The sequence below is a fragment of the Gekko japonicus genome, unplaced genomic scaffold (assembly GCF_001447785.1).
Source record: "Gekko japonicus isolate JY-2015 unplaced genomic scaffold, Gekko_japonicus_V1.1 scaffold421, whole genome shotgun sequence".
NCBI lineage: Eukaryota > Metazoa > Chordata > Lepidosauria > Squamata > Gekkonidae > Gekko > Gekko japonicus.
In genome coordinates this window covers 907,230-931,421 of record NW_015164195.1, presented here as the reverse complement: position 1 = coordinate 931,421, position 24,192 = coordinate 907,230, and the positions used below count along the sequence as shown (strand labels likewise).

The 24,192-nt window shown below is 46.5% G+C and overlaps 1 protein-coding gene across 1 annotated transcript in view; it reads left to right on the top strand.

Annotated features, from left to right (window-relative positions):
* The window catches only part of CACNG4 (calcium channel, voltage-dependent, gamma subunit 4), a 112,890-nt gene extending 88,898 nt beyond the window's left edge, over nucleotides 1-23,992 (top strand). Inside the window, exons 2-4 of the mRNA XM_015408314.1 lie at nucleotides 3,035-3,118; nucleotides 16,758-16,898; nucleotides 23,454-23,992. Coding sequence (XP_015263800.1) covers nucleotides 3,035-3,118; nucleotides 16,758-16,898; nucleotides 23,454-23,992 — 764 coding nt within the window. The remainder of the gene's footprint in view (nucleotides 1-3,034; nucleotides 3,119-16,757; nucleotides 16,899-23,453) is intronic.
* Nucleotides 23,993-24,192: the final 200 nt, after the last annotated feature.

Sequence of the window (24,192 nt, the reverse complement as noted above, 5' to 3'; positions counted from 1 at the left end):
TGCATGTCAATTTTGGCAGTACCAGCTGATTTCGGAGTCTTTCAGCCAGCCCAATGTCAGTTTCGGCCCCATTATATCCTATGGGCTGTTGAAGTCAATGGCGAAAACATAGGGTATCTTCTGGGGGCTGGAGAAGAGGGGGTTTGAGGGAGAGGCTCCAAACTCGCAAGCTAGCGAGTTACTTTTTCCCCACCATAGAGAACAATGGAGGGGATGGGGGCAACCTGTTTGGGGGCCTGTAGAATTGGACCCCCTGGTTCAGTGTTCTTGAAACTTGGTGGGTATCTTGGGGAGAGGCTCCAGCAGCTACTCTGCGAGTTTGGATTCCTCCCCTCCAGCCCCCAGAATATACCCTATGTTTTCGCCATTGACTTCAATGGCCCATAGGATATAATGGGACTGAATTGCCGCCGAATTTCGGCGGCAATTCAGGGTCAAGCCGATTCAGATCAGAGAATCTGAATTGGCCTGTAGCAGCCCGAAAGGGGCCCGAATGGGCCATTTTCGGCGGTGCATTCGGTTCAGGCGAACTGAATGTACATCCCTATCCACAACATTGCCATGCACCAATGGCTGCTGGGACCCCCCATAGGGGGGTGTCAGAGGGTCCCTGAGTCAGGGGGCAGATCAGAGACCACACTGAACACAAATTGGTACAAGAACACATATGGTGCAGGAGCCGTCCTGCCACCCAGGTTTTTTTTGGCTAGCATGCCACTTTGGGGCTCTTGGAGAGGCATGATTGGTCAGCCATGGAATTGATGGGGATCCAGTGTGCTTACAATCCTGCTGGAGCGGGCCCCATTCCACTGTGGCCCTGGCTAGTCGACCTACAGGCAAATCCATCTTGGAGAAGAAAACCACTCCTTGCTGCCTTTCTGCAACATACAGCAAAATACATGGTATATGAGTTTGGACCAATGTGTCATAATCAGCTCTTGCAACACACATGCCATTTTAGGTATTGAGGACAGCCATGGAGACAACATGCCCCACCTATTGCCCATGTGGGCCACTTGCCCACACGGATTGGCTGGGGTGAGACGGAGGCAGTGAGACATCCAGTTCCTGCCCTGCTATTGGTTGCACAGAAGAGAGGCAAACACTGTAGCTTCTGAAGCCACCAATGGGCAGATTCCTGGCCCCAGCAGTCCCAGAGTCGTAGTTGATCACGACTTCCAAGGTACGGAAAATGTTAGTGACTTTGCCTCCAGGTTGTTTTAGGGTGGCCACTATATATTTCCCACCAACACCTCCCTCAGGCATGGGGGGGGGGGAGGTTGCGAATTGCTGTCTCTATTTTTAGCTGTAGAAGTCTGGTTGAAAAATAACACCCATTTTTAGGAAAGGTGATTTTATATTAATTTATTTTCTATTTTTAACAAAGATTAGGAGAGAGGAGTGGGTGGCCAGGCCACTTCTCAAAGGACAGGGATTCCCCCCCCAGCAGCCCCCCATCCAGCAGGGCTTCTGGGGAGAATCACTCATGATGTGCAATGCCTGTCTGGTGCAGTGGAGTTCCAATGAGGAACCCAAAATGCCTTGTCAGGGTAGATTGGACCTTCTTGGTGGCCACCAGGACTCAAGCACTCAGAGTGACCCTTATGTAAACACATTACCTGGGACTTATGTACACATGTGCCTTTATGTGCCATGTTCCTTCTTGTGACTGATGTGTCTGTTCAGCAGCTGCACTGCCTCATTTCCCCATCCCCATTACCCATCACCATACCAGAACCCCTTGCGGAAAGCCTGCAAATTGGTCAGAGACCCTCACCCCTGGGATGACTCCCTCCAGAACTCCCCAACAATCAGTCTTCAGCTTCACAACCGCTCAGTCAGGGTACAGGTGCCAAACCAGGCACAGGGTAGGATTCCAACAAAGTTGAAACTGACAGATGTAGCCAGTACTATTCACTGTTAACATCTGCTTCTTTTGATATAAAAAGTTATGAGCTAGGTCATGTAAAAAAACAAATACCCTTGAAGTAAATCAGCACCTTTTACCATTTCCACAGGCCCCCTGAAATGCCCTTGTTAATTAGGCCGAATATTTGCTTTGATTTGGTCTCAGTTCCATTCTTCAGCGGAGTAAGGTGGGAATGGGGCTGCTCAGAGAGAGGTGGACAAGGATTCAAGAGGGTTTCTTTAATGAGTTAAGATTGCCACCTTTGTGAAATTTGGGCATTTGGGCCAGTTTTTAATCCCCAAGTCTGGTTGCCAGATCAAGTTTTAACATTAAGAGGGGGGAACCAGCTTAGTTTTTCCCTGCATAGTTTTTTTCCACTCGTTATTCCAAGTTAATGTCAAAGTCCCTCCTTCTCTATTCACTCTCTCTTCTCTCCCACCTTTCTGCTCACCACCACCATCACCACTCCCGCCTCTATAAAAGTAGCACAGAAAGCTGTGCGTGCCAGGTCCTAAATTCTCACAAGGTTCTGAACTGGGGAGTTTAGGAACTGGCATGCTATTTTTAGAGGCCTAGGGAAACGGAGAAAGAGGAAGAAGAGATATTAGCCTTGGTTCACCCTGTTCCTGGTAACACCCTTTATTCCTGTCTTCTCTCCCCCACTCTCCACCCCCCTTTCATCTCCTGCTCTCCAGTTCCTTCTATATACACCTTTCCAACTCTGTTCCTCCTGTAGCCTGAAAATTGGTCTTGGTGTTTTTGGTGTGAGGAGCATATTGAGAGGCCCCAGGAAGACAAAATGTATAGATCTGGGCCTTTGAGCCTGCAAAGGAGACTGTTAAGCATTCCATTGCTGATGGATGCATATTGATGATTTTCTATGGAACTTGGTAGTTCCTGTGTTTCTCAGCAACTATAACAGCTTGGACTAATTCAGCATATGTCAAAGAGACACCCAGGGTCCCTGGCACATTTTGTGCGAGCTTGACCAACCTGATTTTTTTTTTGTCAGAGGATGAGAGAATTATGCACCAAGGGACGCTTGTTTCATGTTAGCTACACAAAGACCATCAAAAAGGCTTCCTCTGAGCATGTTCTAATCTGTTTCCTTTTATTTCTTTCCAGGAATATATAAAGGACACTGTTTTCAAATCAACCACTTCCCTGAAGACAATGACTATGATCATGACAGTTCTGAATACCTACTCCGTAAGTAAAATGGGCAGAAGTATCTTTAAATAATTATTAGAAACAGGGGCAGGTCTTGGGGGGGGGTTGTAGTTTCTAAAGGAACTTAATTACAGATAAACAAGTATGACCTCTTTTGTTTCTTTTTGTTTCTGTATGTTGTCATTGTGAATGGTTTCAGTTCACCCTATTACCATTGCTAATATTGATTAATTTGTTTCTTTTACACATTTTAACGTCTGTCATTTATATGTATAATGTATATATACAGTGTCTTGACACAAATAGTACTGGACAATGTTCACCTTTTACAGAAAGGTTCAAGCCAAAAAAACAGAAATGACACAACAATAACATTTCAAATGTTCAATTTACAAGGGGAAGCAAATTCTATAAAACCAGCAAGCTTATAAACTTTAGTAGCATCCATAAACACAACCTAAATATGACACATAGGGCCAACCTCCAAGGTGTCCCCCCAAATACAATTGCGTTGTCTGCACATGCTCAGACAACGCACTTCGGGAAAGCGCTACAGCTGAGCACAGCAGCAGAGTAGCACATCAGCTGCTGCTCTGGGCCTGGAGGCAGCCCGCTGTAGGCCTGATGGCGGAGGATGCTGGCACACACTGCAGGCCCAGGTGCAGAAGAGGATGCCAGCAGTCGCTGTGGGCCTGGGCACCACAATGGCAGATACAGGCAGCTGCTCCGGACACCGGCTGCCAGTCTCAGTGTTGGATGGTGGGGTCTGGAGCCTCACTGATTCAGCAGTGGTGGGGATATGGGATTTTCCCACACACACACAGGTTTTGCAGGGCTCCCATTTGTCTTATATTCTAATAACCACTATTATATTCTAATAACATCTGTGGATAGCTAACTCCAAGGATCAGGGCTATATGGAGGCTCAAAATTTTTTCCTGCGAACTTGGAGAATTCCCCTAGTGTACAGGAAAATCTGAAAATTTAAACAAATACAGGGGGGATTTAAATCCCCTGGGAAGTAAAACACACCCAGTAGTCTTCTTTAGAATCCAGGAGCTGCACTGTGCCCAGTTGCAGCAGTGGCTGCGCCTGGAAGCTGCGCTGGACCCAGCGGCAGCAGTGCAGCCCAATAGCAGCACTGGACCTGGTGGCACAGACCAGGAGCCCTGCTGGGCCTGGTGGCAGAGCCTGGAAGCCTCACTGGCCTGGGCCTAGCAGTGGTGGCCACACAGCCCAGGAGCCACCACAGTCTCGCTGTGCTAGGAGCAAGGGTGGCTCCCGGGGGAGGCTGAGCACTTTCCTGAAAATTTCGGCGGGGGCTGAAGCCCCGCCGCCCCCACGAAGATTACGCCTATGAGTCTCAGTGAGAGAATGGGTTCCCCCACACACACAAGTCTCACAGGGGCCCACTTTTTGCAACTGTTTTCAGTCTACATTAATCAGTTCCCCTGGAGGAAATGGCAAGGTGAGAGCATGGACTCTGGGCCAAACTACAGAAGATGTATTTCAACAAGTTAGATCTGAGGTTCGGGATCTACAGCCCCAGGCGGGGAGTTCGTTGCCCCATTTGGGAATTTTACGTGTACGGAGTACTACACAGCAGCTCCAAACTATGGCAGATAACTCTTCCCCAAGGTCTTTTCATCTCAGGAGAAGGGGGGGGAGGCAGGAACTTATCTTTCCCCCACATCATGGTTTTGAGCAGAATCAGAGCCCCACAGACTTTTAAAATGACATTCTCCACAGCTATGTGGTTGCCCTAAAAGCAATCTAGGTCCAGAGAGCAGGGTAAAACAGTTGATTGTATAACTGAAAGCAGCTAGAACCACCCTGATTTTAGGCCGAAGGTGAGACAGCTACAAACATTTATTTATTTAAAATACTTATACTTTGCCTCATCTCTGCAAACTCAAAGCAGCTAACAAAACAGCACAAACTGCAGGACAGACATTACAAGTTAAACCCTCCCTACCTATCTACCTACCTATCTACCCACCCATCCATTCAATTTCTAACCCACCCTTCCCTGCACAGCAGGTCTCAGTGCGGAGTACATCATAATATATAGTTAAGAGCTTAACTTTACAATATTAAAATAATAATTTCATCAACAGTGGTGCTTAATAAAATCAAAGCATTGCAGATGGTAACAGTCAAAGGGGTAAATGAGAGGGAACAGAACCAGAAGAACAGAGGTCAGTGTTCTTTGTTGTCACTATCCCTGCCCATATGCCTGGTGAAATATCTCTGTCTTACAGGCCCTGCGGAATTGTTTCAGATCCCGCAGGGCCGATGTCTCACTAAACATAAGAGTTCCACCTGGTAGGGGCCAGAGCCAAAAATGCCCTGTCCCTGGTCATGGTCAGTCAGATGGTTTTCAGGCTGGGGAACCCTAGCTGGTTGTCATTAGCTGAGTGTAATGCTCTTTGAGGAACATATCAGGAGAGGCAGTCCCGTAGATACACTGGTCCCAGACCATTTAGGGCTTTGAATGTCAACACCAAAACCTTAAATCTGTTCCAATACTCAAATTGGAGTCAGTGCAGCTGGCAGTGCACCAGTTGAATATGTGCTCTCAACGGTGTACCTGTGAGAACCCAGGCCACTGCATTCTGCACCAATTGCATTTTCAGGATCAGGTGTAAGGGTAGCCCTGCGTAGAGCAAGTTACAGTAATCTAGTCTAGAGGTGACCACTGCATGGATCACTTTGACTAGGTCTTGATGAGATAATTAGGGTGCCAGCAATCTAGCTTGGTGTGGATGAAAAAATGCCAGGCTAGTTACAATCATGACCTGTGCCTCCATTGACAGGGAGGCCTGTAAGACCACACCCAAGCTCTTGATGGTTAGTGCAGATGTCAATGGCAAGGCATTAAGAGCCAGGAGCTGGCCTCCCATACTGGCCCTCTTTGACCCAGCCACAGGACTTCCATCCTCTCCATCCTCAATGGATTAAATTTCAGCCAGCTCTGTTTCAGCCATCTCACCACAGCCTCCAGTCCCATGGCCAACATGACTGGGGCAGTATCCAGTCGGGCACTCATCAACAGATATAGCTGGGTGTCATTGTGTATTAATGACAACCCAGCCCAAAACTCAAAGCCAGCTGGGCAAGGGGGCACATATAGATGTTAAAGAGCAATGGGAAGAGGACTGCCCCTTGTGGGACCCCACATTCTTTTTTTTATTTTATTTAAAAGCTTTATTCCCTCTCCTAAAAAGTAAAGATATTTCGCTTAATTAGAAAGGGGGAGGGTATATAGTGGGATCAAGAGAAAGCTGAGTGATGTTTTAACTAGTAAATTAATCTGTTAGTAATATAAATCTTTTCTTCTTTTTCTTCTTGAGTGTTGTCAAACTTCTTTCTTCAAACGGGTTAATATGTTAGTAGTGTCCCATTGGTGAATATTAAAATAATAATTTCATCAACAGTGGTGCTTAATAAAATCAAAGCATTGCAGATGGTAACAGTCAAAGGGGTAAATGAGAGGGAACAGAACCAGAAGAACAGAGGTCAGTGTTCTTTGTTGTCACTATCCCTGCCCATATGCCTGGTGAAATATGTCTGTCTTACAGGCCCTGAGGAATTGTTTCAGATCCTGCAGGGCCGAGGTCTCACTAAACATAGAGTTCCACCAGGTAGGGGCCAGAGCCAAAAATGCCCTGTCCCTGGTCACGGTCAGTCAGATGGTTTTCAGGCTGGGGAACCCTAGCTGGTTGTCATTAGCTGAGTGTAATGCTCTTTGAGGAACATATCAGGAGAGGCAGTCCCGTAGATACACTGGTCCCAGACCATTTAGGGCTTTGAATGTCAACACCAAAACCTTAAATCTGTTCCAATACTCAAATTGGAGTCAGTGCAGCTGGCAGTGCACCAGTTGAATATGTGCTCTCAACGGTGTACCTGTGAGAACCCAGGCCACTGCATTCTGCACCAATTGCATTTTCAGGATCAGGTGTAAGGGTAGCCCTGCGTAGAGCAAGTTACAGTAATCTAGTCTAGAGGTGACCACTGCATGGATCACTTTGACTAGGTCTTGGTGAGATAATTAGGGTGCCAGCAATCTAGCCTGGTGTGGATGAAAAAATGCCAGCCTAGTTACAATCATGACCTGTGCCTCCATTGACAGGGAGGCCTGTAAGACCACACCCAAGCTCTTGATGGTTAGTGCAGATGTCAATGGCAAGGCATCAAGAGCCAGGAGCTGGCCTCCCATACTGGCCCTCTTTTACCCAGCCACAGGACTTCCATCCTCAATGGATTAAGTTTCAGCCAGCTCTGTTTCAGCCATCTCACCACAGCCTCTAGTCCCATGGCCAACATGACTGGGGCAGTATCCAGTCAGGCACTCATCAGCAGATATAGCTGGGTGTCATTGCGTATTAATGACAACCCAGCCCAAAACTCCAAGCCAGGTGGGCAAGGGGGCACATATAGATGTTAAAGAGCAATTGGAAGAGGACTGCCCCTTGTGGGACCCCACATTCTAAGATCAAATCCAGTGTGTGGCCTGCTTGATGCATGGGACCTGATACAGTCTGGGAGAGACCCAGTGGTGCCATGAAAGACACTAGGTCCTTGGCATTGGCATGGAGGTTGAAGTCTCCCAGGACTATGTCTAGGGAACTCCAAGGCCCAGCCTGACACCACCTCCAGTAAGCCAGGCAGCCTGTCTGCTGGTGCACTAGGCGAACAGTACACCAGACAGACAGCCAAACTCTCCTCAGTGTCCCAGGCTAAATGAACATATTCAATACCGGAGATCGTTGGGTTGGGGAGTGTCCACTTTGTCTGAGACTGATGTAGGACTGAGCTCTTTTACTATAAAGCACTTTTACTATAAAACACTTTTGATAAAATCAAAACATTGTGATTTAACTATTTCCATTTCATCCTGCACTGCAAAATCACTCTGCAGTGTGGTGGTCATTATTAATAGACCTGGCATGGTACAATATCAGTGACAGAGAACAGTTTTTTGACCTAGCCCCACCACTAGTGTGTCTCGGAATGGGAATAAGGTTAGAAGGGGATTGAGCATGACCATATCTCTGTTCCCTTCTCTTATAACACCTTCGCCCACCGCTATATCTTCCTCATCCCTCAATTACTGCTTTAAGAACTGGAACTTGTATGAATGGTCTGTCTTCACTAATTTTAGTGTATGTTAGACAAAGAAGAACTACTATTCAGAAGTAAAAGACAGTACAGAGAAACTTAATACAGCTAAAACAGATTACCCTCAAATGTCTTCTGGAACAGAACAGTCTTGAACGCCTCCTGACTGTGGCTAGAGAAGGCCCCCACTACACCCACTCTGAGAGGCCATTCTAAAGCAATGGCCCTATCAACAGGGAATGTCCATGACCAGACTGTGGCCAAACCTAGTTGAAGGCTGTCTGAGGAATGCTGCTGGTACAGGGGAATTTATTCAGAGATGCAGTCTGAATGGTATGAGGGCCCCATGCTATGAAGGGCTTTGAAGGTTATAATCGGACTTTTGAAGAAGATAGGTGACAAAAGCACTGGTGTTATGTGTTTCAAGCAGCTGACTCCTGACAGGACTCTCACTACTGCATTCTGTACAAAGCAAGGCTGTCCCTGCCCCCCTGAACTCCTACCAAGTGTCAGCCACTGGCAGGCAATCCTAATTCTGGGTTTCATTGGCATGGAGGTTGAAGTCTCCCAGGACTATGTCTAGGGAACTCCAAGGCCCAGCCTGACACCACCTCCAGTAAGCCAGGCAGCCTGTCTGCTGGTGCACTAGGCGAACAGTACACCAGACAGCCAGCCAAACTCTCCTCAGTGTCCCAGGCTAAATGAACTTATTCAATACCGGAGATCGTTGGGTTGGGGAGTGTCCACTTTGTCTGAGACTGATGTAGGACTGAGCTCTTTTACTATAAAGCACTTTTACTATAAAACACTTTTGATAAAATCAAAACATTGTGATTTAACTATTTCCATTTCATAGGTAACATTCATGCACTTAGTATTGACCCTTTAAAATGTGAGGGGTAACTACAGTTTGGGATCTAATGAAATGGACTCCAACTCATGAAAGCTCATGTTGGAATAAATGATGTTCGTGTTCAAGATCTCACTGGATTTCTGTTTTATTTTGCTGCAACAGTCTAACTCTGTCATCTGGTAGATGCGTTATCACATGGTAATCACGTGGTAAATTGCATTGTGGTGGATTTTGCTAGGCGGTGAAGAGATATCAAGAATGAGAAGCTTGATAACGATGCCACAAACTGTGTCACTGTCAGCCGCTGCAGAGGGGCTAGATCAGCATTGTTTGGTTATTTGCTGAATGCTTATAACCTTCTTTATAGTGGCTAGAGAAGGCCCCCACTACACCCACTCTGAGAGGCCATTCTAAAGCAATGGCCCTATCAACAGGGAATGCCCGTGACCAGACTGTGGCCAAACCTAGGTGAAGGCTGTCTCAGGAATGCTGCTGGTGCAGGGGAATTTATTCAGAGATGCAGTCTGAATGGTATGAGGGCCCCATGCTATGAAGGGCTTTGAAGGTTATAATCGGACTTTTGAAGAAGATAGGTGACAAAAGCACTGGTGTTATGTGTTTCAAGCAGCTGACTCCTGACAGGACTCTCACTACTGCATTCTGTACAAAGCAAGGCTGTCCCTGCCCCCCTGAACTCCTACCAAGTGTCAGCCACTGGCAGGCAATCCTAATTCTGGGTTTTGCACTAGAAGACTCAAATAGTTCCATCCTAAACAGAGTTATATCCTCCTAAATCCATTGAAGTCACTGGGCTTAGATTTTGCTTCAGATGGCACTACAACTCAGTAAAGACTATCCCAACTGTGTAGAATTATCCCCAAACTTCTACATGAGCACACTTGGTGATCCAGTTAACCTCTGGATAATTTAGAGTTAATCTCTAAATTTGCATCACAGCCATAAAGTGTTCCGGAAAGGACTTCAAGCCATTGTGATGGACCGTAAATGGTTAATGCTGTAATCTGGTCTGAGAACCTTGAGTGACAGGGGATTCAAATGGAATTATTCAGTTGAGAGTATCAGAAGAGGCAGTTAAGAACTGGCAGTTTGCTGGGAAGGATAGCTAAGTCTAAGAGACTGGAAGAGGATCAGGAAGGATCTTGAGTTAGGGAAGTGGCAAGCTTAACCCATCCATAACAAATCTGAGGGGAATAGGTCCTAGAAGATGGGGGTGATCCCTAGCCAGTGGATAAGGCAGGAAACTTGAACTTGTATGAATGTTTCTGTCTTCACCAATTTAGGCTTAGGCTAGTTTATGTACGAAAAACTGCCAAGAAACCTCTCTCCTCAAGTTTTAAAGACCTGTCTGAACAACAGAAAGTTACTTGTTACTGATGTTTATTATTATACAACGTTAGCTCATTCCTATTGCCTGTTCACCTTATAAGTCCTAAACTTGATTCATACCTGACCACTTCCTCTCAAAGTTAAATAAATCAGTTTGTTATTTTTGAACTATCATCAGCCTCCCGTGTGCCATTATCAAACCTGGACGAAAAGAAGGATTTTAGTTTTTTCCCCTCAGTTCCATAGGCTGGGTCACCATCTTCTAACAATATAAATTCAAATAGCTGGGTGAGACAGCCAAAGAAAAACAAAGAAGAAAAAGAAAAAGGGGGCTGCTCAGTGAAGAACAGGATAAAAGGAAACCCTGTGATGGAAGACAAAATTGCCAGAGCCATCTTTCATTTTCTGGCTTTAACCATCTATGCTTCTAGCGAAATAAAACACAAATGACAAATGCAGTTGCATTTTGCATTTTATATCTGTATAGCAGCATAAATATGGCACACTCTGCCTCTGTACTAAAAGTATAACTTGTGATATGGTCCCCCCCCCCAAAAAAAAATAACTTTCCCTTCTCTCCTGCACAAAGATTCAACAAGCATCAGACCACTTATCACGCTGCTGGAATGCTTTCATTAGACTGTAGTGCAATTTCAAAGCTAGCCTGAATAGGAGAACTGATGCTGGACAGCATGATGAGTGAGACCAATTTCTTCTGCTGATTACAGCAGGTGCAACTATGGTGGAAGCAATCTTCTTTCACTTCTGATGTTGCCATAAGATATTCAGGCTGCACCTTTTACAGCTAGCTTAAAGAACTAGTGGGCATGTATGTGCCTGCTGGACTCAATTGACAGCAAGGCCTGAATGCTAATTTCGCCTTTTTATGAAGGATAAGCTTCCACTTTTCCCCAGTTCTAGATACCTGGACCTACTCCTGTCTTGTGGTCTTTACCATTGTGCTTTTACACATAGGAGGCACAGTGGAATGTACAGGTGGCACATTCTTGCCACAGATTACAATGTGCAGTGTCGTGCTTTTACACATAGGAGGCACAGTGGGATGTACAGCTGGCCCATTCTTGCCACAGATTACAATGTGCAGTGAAACCTTTATTGGGTTTTTTACTGGAATAAGATTGGCACCTTCTTCATTATCCAAAGGAGTCTCAGAGCGGCTCTCAATTGTCTTCCCTTCCTCTCCCCACAACAGACACCCTGTGAGGTAGGTGGGACTGAAAGAGCTCTGACAGAGCTGTGACTGACTCAAGGTCACCCAGCATGTGGAGGATTGGGGAATTGAACCTGGTTCTCCACATTAGAGTCCCCTGCTCTTAACCACTATACCAAACTGGCTCTCACCCAAACTGTATGCCACTGAGCTGGGGAGATTGCACTTAATCAGTTTCTAATTCCAGCACTCTCTTCCTCTCCATTCCTGGGAATTTCCAATGTCATAGCCAAACCCAGTTGCTTTTTATGAGACTCCCCAGGTTTCAGAGCCCCTTGGCACTTTGTTTGTAAGAGGGGGTACCTATTAAAAAAACTAAATCCAAAATAAGAGGGAACCCTACTATCTAAGGAGCCTTGGCTGGAGGAGGGGGCAGGGTCCTCACAAATAGACAGTGCTACTCGCTCAGTGGCCTGGAGCTCTTTGACATGCCACCTGTGGCTCTTCTGAGCACTGTTCCTCTTGGCACTCACCCCATGTTTAATGAAACTAGGCAATTCTTTAGAAGTTGGAATCATTTCATCATTATTATGCATTCAAGATAAAGCTTTTATTTTTAAAACACTTATCCATGATTATCATATCATGGTTGCACAGATGTAGCAGTTCTCCATATGAAGCTGGGTCAACATATGCAGCTGAATGAGGTGGTGGAATGGGGCATACCACTTTTGAGTGCTAATCTATAAAACAAAAACTCCCAATAATGGGGAAAGACCATGCTCAGAGGTAATTAAAATTAATATTATAGTTATATTCAGGGGTCTTTTTGTAGAAAAAGAGCTGTCAGAGCTCATTACCATAACTCATTAGAATATGCCACACACCCTGACATCACCGGAAGTGTGTCTCGGGAAGTGGCAGATGCCAACCTCCCTGTGGGGCCTGGAGACCTCCCCAGCTGGCCACCTCCTTGCCCCCCTCTCCTACCTCTCGCCCTCCCTGGCGCAGATGAAGTGCTTAAGGCGGTGGGTTTCAGTGCTTCAGGCGGTGGGCCGGAGTGGCGCGGGGCACGCACGAGGTGAGCCGGCGGGGAGGCAAGGCCAAAAGGGGAAATTTCTTTTATCAGCCTGGCTGACCTCAGCAGCCCCCAAGTGACCTCATCCCGCTGCGCTGAGGCGCAAGCGAGGAGGAGCAGGGAGGAAGCGCGCGAGCAAGTGGGAAGCCCTCCCTCTCCACTCCTTGGCCCCCTGGCACTGAAGGGAGGTTGTTGAGTTGCAAGCAGCTCCTGAGCCCCTGGGTGCCAGCGGAGCAGCGGCGGCAACGGCTGCCATGGGGGAGAAGCCAAGTCTGGCGGAAGAGCGGTGGCTCGTTCTTGTCCGAGGGCGCAGGGAAGAGGCTGTTGTCGTTCGCTGGGGCATGACGCTGGCGGTCTCTGCTTTGGGGGGGAAGGGGGGTTGGAATCGTCGCTCCTGCTTCTTGGGGTTGTTGACGGCCACATAGTGGTAGAGGACGACGAGCAGGAAGAGCGATACACCCAGCATGTTGGCGAAGATGGCCAATTGCACGTTGGTCACCATCCTAGCGGTTTGGGATGACACGGCCAAGCTCCACGCTACGTCTCACTTTCCGCCCTGGTTGCTGAGTTGCGAGCAGCTCCTGAGCCCCTGGGTGCCAGTGAAGCGGCGGCAACTGCTGCCAGGGGGGAGAAGCCAAGTCTGGCGGAAGAGCCAGGAAGCAGCTCCTTTCTTGCTCGCGGTCCCCCCCAGTCTGTCTCTGTGCTCCAGGCAACAGCGGTGGCGCAGCAGTCTCTTTTCTTCTCCTGCACTTCCCCTGCCACTGAGCCCCTGAGCCACCAGCTTGGCTCCGTTCGTGGAGGCGGACTGCGGGAGGAGGGGGGTGGACTCGGGAGGTGGGTGCCCAGCACGCACCAGAGGACCTGCTCAGCCACTGCCGCTGCTGCCTGGATGCCAGAGGCTCCTCAGGAGCCAGCGGGTGTGGGTGCTCCTCCGGAGGAGGGGGAGAAGCGCCTGGGCGCTAAGCGGGTGAGCTGCAGCCGGCCGGCTCCGGCCTCCAACTTTAATGACATTTGGCGGGGGGAGGCACAGTTCAGCGCGGCACCCCATCCATGGCCCACTCGCCACCACCCCGGGCTTGCCCAGGCACGTGGGGAGGGGTGCAGAGCGAGGAGAAGGGGCCTCCCGGCTGTGGCGCTCCACAGGGCTCCGCACCTTGCGCTGCCTGGGCGCCGGAGCCAGGCCGCCAAGCCAGCGAGCAAGGCGAGGTGCGCTTGCGGTCCGGCCGCACGCAGGGCAGCAGCAGCTCATTGGGGGTGGGGTGCAGTTTGGCACCCCTGAGGGCCGGGCCCTGTTTGGGAGACCCGCGGGCTCTCCGGGCCTCCTGCGAGCCGCAGCGCTGCCGCGCAAGCTCGGGGGCAGGGCTGTCCAGGCCTCTCCTGAGCCGCAGCGCTGCTGCGCGAGCTCAGGGAACCCGGGGGCGGGGCTTGCCACCACGTGGGCTGCCGGAGCAGCGCTCCGGAGGGGTCCGGCTCCAAAAGACCCCTGTATATTATTGTTTGTGCACGTTTTGGGTGGTGGTCAGGGCATACACCATGTGGCTCTTTTGCTTGACTGGAGTTCTGAATAGGGATGGGATGAACTGAATTACAAACTGAAATTCATCATAAACTGGGCCCGGTTCATGGTTTGTGAACCTCAGTTCATGCCATCCTGCCCCCACGAACCTCCCAGGTGGCTTGGAGAAGGCAATGCCTTCTGAGTTCACTTGCAAGTTGTGCTGCAGTGGCGGTTTTGTTGTTCAGTCGCACAGTCGAGTCCGGCTCTTCACGACCCCATGGACAAGATCTCGCCAGGCCCTCCTACAAGCCGCGCTGCTTCACAAACCTTGATGCAGTGCATTAAACAGAAAGGTTTGTCAAAGTTTTTGATTTGTGAGACCCCACAAACCTTCACAAACCTCCATTTATCTGGCTCATGCCCATCCCTAGTTCTGAATGTGGCTCTTTGTGATCTGTGGAGTGAGTGGGACTGTAGTAGAGAATGCCTCTTTTACTGTTAGGCCACCCGGAAGTTTTTGTAGCAAAGGTGTGTGATAGATAGTTGTGTATGTTGCTACCAGAAGGGGCAAAGTATCATCCCTGACTAGAGGAACAGTCAGGAACCTAAGACAGAAGTCTGGGTTCAATCAGTGGACTTACCCACAGAATTCCAGTTTGATTCTAAGCATGCCATGTGTACTCCCATCATATTATTTGGCAATAAATTCTTGAGGCAAGTAGATATTTTATTTATCCTTGAGATGATTTTTCCCCTCAGATTTCATATAATTCAGGATGCTGGTCCTTGCAGCCATTACGTATGTTTTAATTTATGCGTTTTAACATAGCTAAAAGTCAGTTTAGGAGTGGAACTCTTCATACTTGTTACATTCTGTTAACATGTGGCAAGATGGTGAATGACAGGGCAAAGTTCACTATTGATTTCTGCTAATTGAACATTATCACATGCACACACAAAGAACAATTGCTGTCCTGCTGTATAAGGAACAAACAGGGCATAAAATAGTCAGGCTTGCTGATGGCCATTTTCAGCCATTTTAAAATACCTTTTGGCTTTGTAAACATGATACATTTTACCCCTGGGATGCCATGCCAAGAGATAACAGCTGTTTTGCCTCCAGGTAGTTGCAAGCATTTCTCTAAACAGTGACATAAGGAGATGCACTTGGGAATAAGTGAGGATTTGCAGAGGTAACTGCAGTTTCTCCTTCAGAGTAATAGAGAGGAATATGACAATTAACCTGAGGTAAATTCCACCCAAAAGAAGTCTTTGCAAAAACACCATGGTATCCTCAGTGTACTGATCTCTCTTGTTATGATGTATTCCTGTGTTCAAGGCAGGGATCCCCAGCCTTTTTCAGGCTGTGGGTACCTTTAGAATTCTGACTCATCGTTGTGGGTGCATGCACAAAATGGCTGCCGCAGGAGGGATAACCAGCCAAAAATAGCTGCCACAGCTCTCCTTCAGTCACACAGTGAAGATCCTTGTGACATGGTGGCAGCTTCTGCCCAAGCAACATTTTAAAAGCATCTGCACAGCTGAACAAATTTCCAGTGGCCAATAAGAAGGCTTGCTAGGCAGAAGTCCCACCTGGCCCCACCCACTTTCTAAAAACACCTGGCAGGAACCAGGAAAGGTGTTGGTGGGCAGCATGGCACCCACGGGCACCACACCGGGGACCTCTGTTTTAAAGTATATCTTCCCTCAAACTTTGAAGTATTGCCCTCTTTAGCAAAGGTTATCTCCCCTATATTTTCCTCCTTTTCTATGTCTGTCTTTGCTATTGTTCCTCTCTCTTCTTTTTGTCTTTCACTGTCACGTGTGCCCTTTTGATCTCCACCCTTCCCCATGGCAGTTTCATGGTGGAATTTATTTCCTGAGACAGAAAGAAGCCTTAGAAAAAGCATAGTGATTATATGGAATGATGTGGTTGAGGCCAAATTGTTCAACAGGAGTAAATAAATGAGTGACAAATGATCCCAATTACTGCTCATGCAGAAAAAAATAAATATTTCTTAGATGCTGTTCTAAACCCAGGGCGTTTTGGCTTCGTTGCTATTCAGTGTGAGAATGAATAAGTGGTACTCATCCATCCAGATTCACATATGTGAAGTGGCTGTCCTTAATGCCACCTGTGTGGTATTGTACAGTCGGTAGCTGGCTCGTACATTTTTCATTGTTCTTGCCTGCATTAATTTGTGGGTTATTCTTTATAGCCTCTTTCGCCAATAGCTTGTCAGAGTATGTTTCCACACAAAATGAATTGCTTTGGGAAGCTGATTATGGTAATAATACCCAGGGTTTTTTCCCCAGCAAAAATTGCAGAATGCTTTCAGAAAAGCAAAGAGAAGGCATGTTGCTTTTGCGGAGGCTGTCACATTAGTGTATGGAGTCTTCCTCTTGCCCTGCCCTCCTCCCCCCCTCCCCCAAACAAATACGATAACTGTAGTGTGTGTGTGTGTGTGTGTGTGTATGTGTGTCTGTGGCACAGAAGCACAGTAATGTGTGTGCTATTCACATATTGCCAATGCATGTGGGTATGCCACAGAAGCATTGTAATGGGATGAAAATAATCTAAGAGCATTCCTCCTTTTTGTCTCACAGGTATTGTCCGTGCCTCCAGTGTATTTCCTATACTAAGTACAGTATTACTGTTACTTGGAGGGCTCTGTATTGGAGCTGGGAGGATTTATAGCAGCAAAAACAACATTATCCTCAGTGCTGGGATTCTTTTTGTTGCAGCAGGTATGTTGTTTCTAACGTGGTATCTTTTATTTTGTATGTGTTTCAGCTTTAGTTTTTAACTTCAGTTTTTAACTTGTACGGGACGGTGGAATGATGACCCAAAAAGTCACCCCTCATTATATCCTCACAATGAACCTGTAAGGTAGGCTAGGCTGAGCAATGAAGTTGGAACCAAGATCATTATGCTGACTTGGAATTTGCATAACATTACTGGCATTGTAGCCTGTGTCACTCACAAACCACTCTGCACCATCTTGTCTTTAGCATCAATTTTTTCTGAGATGCTTGCATCCTTCGTATAACTGCCACAATGCAGTTATTCTAAAGGTACACCTACAGGCAGTTGTTGATTTTGCTCGTTTCCATGTTGGCATCTGCAGAAAACCTTGCTCAGATGAGCAAAGCTGTCATGGAGGTGCGTAGCGGGAGAGACAGTCTTGCAGATATGAGGGTCCAAGGCCATGAAGGGTTTTGTATGCAATAGCCAATACCTTAAATTGAGCCTGGTATTTGATGGGCAGCCTTTGGAATGACTTTAGAATAATATGCATGCTTTGTCTAACTCCCAGTAATAACTGAGCTGCAGCATTCTGCACCAGTTGGAGTTTCTGAATTGATTTTGAGGGGAGACCAATGTGCAGTGCCTTACAGTAGTCTTGATGTTACTGTGGCGTGGATCCAGGTGTCCAGATCAGTCATATCAAGTTAAGGGGCCATCTTTTGGGCTAGGCTGAGTTGGAATAAAGCCTTTTTTGCAGCTGCATTAACTTGCTTCTCCAGCAATAGCATTGGATCCAGTATAACCCCAAGGCTCTCAACTAAGTCAGTGGGAGTAGCCAAACTCCATTAAAAGTGGGGAGCACAATCTCCTTCAAAATCTCCACCTTTGCAACCACCATTACCTCTGGCTTTTCAGAATTAGTTTCAATTTTTTCAGTCTTAGCCAACTTACCACAGCAGTTAGCAACCAGGCAGCAATTTGGGACCTGTACCTCATCACCAGGAGACTTGGCTAAAGATATATACAGCTGAGGTTTTTCTGAATTTTGATGACAACCAACCACAAAGCTACAAGTGATTTGTCCTAGGGGCTTTACACAGAGATTGAAAAGCATAGGGGATAGAATTGCATCCTATGGAACTTCACAAGATAGGTCCCACACAGATGGTAACTGGTTTCCAATAGCATCTCTTTGAGTCAAAGCCATGAGGAATAATTTGAACCAGTTCAGTGTGCATCCCCTGATACCTACTTCTGCCTCCAAGTGCCTCAACAAGATGGTATGATCTACTTGTATTGAAGGCTGCAGATAAGTCCAGTAAGAGCAAATAAGAGGCATGGCCTTTGTCTGCATTCAGATGGAGATCATCAACTAAAGCTAACAGAGCCTTCTGTGTCCCATAGCCCAGGCTGAAGCAGACTGAAAAAGGTCCAGAGCCGATGAGTTATCCAAGAAGACCTAGAGTTGGTCTGCTACTGCTCTCTCAATCATTTTGCCCAGAAAGGGCAATTTAGAGACAAGGTGACAATTTGCCACATCATTTTTTCTGTAGGGATGATATTTTAAATAGCGGGTGGATAACTGCCTTTTTGAGTGGCTGAGGGAAGATATTCTTATAATAGATACTAAGGGTTTGTTGATGTGGTCTTTGTGATTTTAGCAGCCAGAATGGGCAATGATCCAAACTACAAGTAGTACCCTTTACTGATCCCAGGATCTTGTCGACATCCATGGAAATTAGGTCAAAACAATCCATTAATAGACTAGACAGTGCATTAGGCATCCAGATCAAGGCATATTCTTGGTATTTTATCAGCAAGAAACTTGGCGAAAGTATCACAGCTAATTCTCTCTTCCTGAGACAACAAAGGCTCAGTTTTTGGCATCAGCAGTTACTGAGCTACCTTGAACAATGGGATGGTCATGAACTAGCTGATGCTGTAGTAGCACAGTAGTAACATTTCTTTGCCGCCCTGACTGCCATTTCATAGAGCCAATGGGCTCTATAGCATAATCTATAAGAGTATTACATTTTATGCCATTAAAGGTTTCTGAAACTGAACTAATCTATAAGATTCTAGATGTCCCCTGGCCCTCTTCAGGTTACCCAGTTCCATAGTAAATCAGGGGGGCGGTTTCTGCCCCAGAGGCAGGAGTGATCATAGAGGGGCAAACTTGTCAATAGCTTTAAAAAGCTTCATGTTCCATACTCCCCCTGCTGCCTCAGCTGGGCATGTGTTTGGGATCCTCAAGTCCCCCAGAGCATTCTGGAATCGAGTAGGATTCATGAGCCTCCATGGGCAGACCATTTCAACCTGGCCCCCTCTCATGTGGGGTGTTGGAGCTACATTCACTTTGGCTTTAAGGAGCTAGTGGTCAAACCATGCTTCAGGTAAAATCTCTAACCCCTAAACCAAGCATTCCCTCAATTGCTCAGTGTAAGAAACTTAAATCCAATATGTGACCACTTTCATGTGTTGGGCCCATCACAATTTGATAGAGACCTAAAGCCATCAAAGAGACAATAATATCCTGGCCCCAGCCTGGTGAGGTATCCTTGTCATGGATATTGAAGTCCCCCAGAACAATCAGTCTAGGAGTCCCCAGTACCACATCCAACAATACCTCTGCCAACTCATAAAGGGTGCCCACTGGGGAACTAAGTCACTGGTAGACAGGAATAATGCCTAATCTGTCTTCAATCCCTAGTATAAGGAGCATACATTCAATGCCAGAGATAGTTTTCACTGGAAGTCCATGGAAGTTGATGGACTGATTGGGGGATAATAGCCACATCTCTCCATCAGCCAGTTGTATGTGGTTGGCACAGGACAGCATACCCAGGGGGTGTTAGCTGGGACAGACACACCACATCATTTTCTTCTAGCTATGTTTCTGTTAAGCAAGCCTGCTCATAGAGGTGTATAGTTTTGTGCTTCACTGATCTGGTGTTGTACAATATTAGTGTAGACGTGAAGGAAAAAGGGGCCCTGGTATCATCGACTCTTGGGATGCTACAGAAATCAGACAGACAGCAAGCATCCTTGTCAAACACTGGCTATCTTTGATAAATCCCACCCCATAACTAACAGCTCCCATTTTTGCACTGAAATAATGCACTCCTCAAACATCCTGTTCCACGTAAAGATTTCTCCCAGTTGCTACTAATAAACCTCCCCAACACCCCACAATCAACATTCTAGTATCCACAGAGAAGCCATACAACAGTCCAGGATATAGTCATGATGTGCTGAGGTTAGGGGTGTTCAACAGCTTTCTATGTCAGAATAGTTCCTGGCTTCGAGGTAAGTAAATGGTGTAACTCTCTCTCTCCCCAAGGCGGGGGGAGAACCTTCTTCCACTTGTAGCATATACCACCTGGGTGTCCTAGGCCAAGAGCCCTTGTGCTCTGGCCATTCAGCTCACACCAAGAGGCTTGTGCCTCTGGCCCAGGCCTCCTGTTTAAATGCATACATGGAATGAGAAGGGTAGAAGGACCCAATGGGTGGGGATTCCCATCCAGCATTCAGCTGCCGCCTATCCCCAGATCAAAGGAGGAACCGTCATCTTAATGACTCCTAGAAAAGCAGTTTAAATTGAATGTGGAACCCCTTGCAAAGGAATGCAGGGCATCTTCTAGAGCATATCCCAAATCACATGGGCACTGTCCAGGTTTGTCGGATCTTTTTGTCACCCTGTATGAACTGTGCTCTGGAACACTGGTGTTCACCTGGAGGATTAGGACTCAGAAATAGCTCATGCCCTACCCTAAAATGAGTCACAGCAGTGAAATCACCACTAAAACATGTCTGACATTGCTCATTTCTGCACTAGTTCCATCTACCCAAATTCCCAGCTACCCTATTCTCCCTTACACATCCTCACTGTATAATGCAGAAAGAGGGCTATACATGGCTAAAAATATATGTAGCTCCCATGTTTCAGACCATAGTTAAAGCTAGCTTCTGGATTTGAAAAGAATGAAGCTCTAGGGCTGGATTTACATGCCACTGGATATTGCACTACATGCAGATCTAGCTTAAAATGGATGCAACATTATCTGTAGCTCTGTTTTGCAGGAAAATCAATAGTGGCCCCAGTCACACGGGCAGGAAACTGCGGGGGGGAAGCGTGGCTGTTTGCCCTGGGGCAAACTAACACGCAGTAAAGCGATCATACCTTCTGTGGAGGTACCGTGGAGCTTCTGTGGTTACGGAGAGGCATCGATCACAACACATGCCCGCGCGCAACGAAGAAGCGCGCGGCGCGGCGAACTAGTTTTCTTTTTTTGTGTTCACTACGAATGCGCATACTAGTTTTTTGCTGCGCGGTTTCGGGAGGAAGCCTCGGTTGTGCCACAGAAGCGCTACGCTCCCCAGATGTGCTGGTGAGATCGCGCCCGGAAACTCCGCCTGTCTTCCGTATCTCTTGCGTGGCTAATGTTGCGTGTGACCGGCAATAGTAGTGAGCAAGATATATGTCAGGGAAGCCTGTAGGCTGCTAATTATCATCTTTGAGAAACCCTGTCTCATACATTTCATGGGTTCCTCTAAATGTAATTTGCAGACTATGGTCATAAAGGAAGCAAAGTAGCCCTTCTAATACTTGTTGCCATCCATGAAAGTAATCCTTTGCTGGCAACTGGAGGCAGTTATGGGTGGGGCGGGAAAAGGAAATAGATCTCCAAGCCTAGCACAACAGGGGAAAGGAAACTCAGTTGATTAAATGCATTTAACAGAAACACCACCCCTGCCATCTACATTCTTCTTCCTAGTTATACAAGAGGTTTGGGGAAGTCCAAGGCAGGAACAGATGTAGGAGAAAGAGTCCAAAATGTAGGAAGAGATGCATTATAGAAGGGGATAGAGAACCTGGACTGGCAAACCACTTGGCTCCCTTAGCAACATTACCTTTTCCTCCAGTCAGTGCCAGAGGCATTCTCTGTACACCACCAGAATATGTGATTTTCCTTAATTTGCTCTGTACTTTTCATTCATAAATCTCAGATATCAGAAAGCTGACATATGAAAGCTTATGTTGTGGATACAGAAAAGTTGTTTTACAACCTAGGGCTAGGAGTGAGTTTGTGCAGCCAGCTGAAGGCTGGGAAGAACTACAACATAATGTGGCACAAGAGGGCCCCGAGGCAAAGGAGTGGGCAAAGTAGGCACTGCCTATGGATTAGCAAATGTTCCCTGTCTCATTTCTTCTTCTCAAGAACATAAGAAGAGCCCTGCTGGATCAGACCAGTGGCCCATCTAGTCCAGCATGCTGTCTCACAGAGCAGCCAACCAGTTCCTCTGGAGGGCCAACAGCAGGGCATAGAGACCGAGGCCTTCCCCTGATGTTGCCTCCTGGCTCTGGGATTCAGAGGTTTAGCGCTTCTGAATGTGGAGGTTCATTTGCTTGGGCTGTTTTTGCCAGTGTTTTTGGCGTTGTGCTTTGTACTGTTGATTGTGTAAATTTATGAATATTGTGAATGTATGCTGTATAGGTCATTTATGCAATGGATTTACATTTATATATATATATAGAGTGTGTGTGTGTGTGTGATGTTGATTTATTGATACATTAATAATGCATATATTATATGGGAATAATTCAATGCAAGGAATGATAAAATTATGCAACAATAGAGATTTGGATCTGGCCCAGGAAGCAACTGACCAATTTGCTGAACCTTCAGAAGTTGCATAGAAGGGAGAGTTCAGCCTGTTGTGGCTTCTGTTGCCACTGTAATACTCAGTACCAAGAAGTAATGAAGAGTTGGGTGTTGGCTACACATTAACTAAGCTGCCAGTTCCTTGGCTGCAGGCATCCTTCATGTGATCCATGCTGTACTGTGACTTATAAGTTTTCAGAATAACTTATTTTCCAGCTTATACTGTGAACACACTGTACGGGACAGAGAATGCCAATTGTTGCACTCATATTAAGGTCCTTGAATTGCAGAGACTTGTTGTCTACTTAAACTATGAAACTTCTTGGTTTTAGTGTTGTCTGAAGACTGCCTGTGATGGCAGCACTCTCGGCCATGAACGTCTCTGGGAATGATCACCATCAGTATCAGAGGTCTGCTTGGATGCTTCCTCATCTAAAAGAGGACATTGCTTAAATTAGGGTCTCTAATTTGCCCCTCTATTGCTATATGATGGTTAAGTCTTATGATCCAATGCTACGAATCATCATTTGGTGTAGTGATTAAGTTTGGTGTAGTGGTTAAATGCACGGACTCTAATCTGGGAGAACCGGGTTTGATTCCCCACTCCTCCACTTGCACCTGGCTGGATGACCTTGGGTAAGCCATAGTTCTGATAAGAGCTGTTCTTGAAAAAAGAGCAGTCTCTGTCAGTTCTCTCAGCCCCACCTACCTCACAGGGTGTCTGTTGTGGGGAGGTGAAAGGAAAGGAGTTTGTAAGCCACTCTGAGACACCTTTGGGTAGTGAAGGACGGAGTATAAATCCAATCTCTTCTTCTCTTCTTCTTCATTATGATGATTTCTAACTGAAGCATTATTCTCCTAATGAGACTGTTTTTTTCCTCTTCTTTCCAGGATTGAGTAACATTATAGGAATAATTGTCTACATATCAAGCAATGCAGGTGATCCTAGTGATAAACGGGATGAGGACAAAAAGAACCAATACAATTATGGCTGGTCTTTTTATTTTGGAGCCTTGTCTTTCATTGTGGCCGAGACTGTTGGCGTTCTAGCTGTGAACATTTATATTGAAAAGAACAAAGAAATGAGGTTTAAGACTAAGAGGGAGTTCCTTAAGACTTCTTCCTCTTCTCCTTATGCCAGGATGCCAAGCTATAGATACAGGAGAAGGAGGTCCAGATCAAGCTCACGATCTACAGAGCCTTCTCCATCCAGGGATATTTCTCCAGTTGGCATGAAGATGGCAGGTTCTGTTCCCGTGAATGAAATCTCCATGTACACACTGTCAAGAGAGCCCTTGAAGGTCACAACAGCTGCAAGTTACAATATGGAACAAGATGCTGGTTTTCTTCAAGTCCACAATTTCCTTCAAAAGGAATTCAAAGAAGGACTTCATATTAACATGGTCAACAGGAGAACGACACCTGTTTGAATGGATTGCTTGCTTTGCTGAAACAAGAAGAAACAAAGCAAAAAAGATCTTTTATACATGAAAAGGAGAATTTTGAAGAAGAAAAAAGGCTTTACCACACTACAAGAAAAAATAATGTGGCTGCAAGCAGAGATACTGAAATATTTAAACTACCTGAAGATACAGGACACATTTCTATATGATTTTTATAAGCTCTTTCA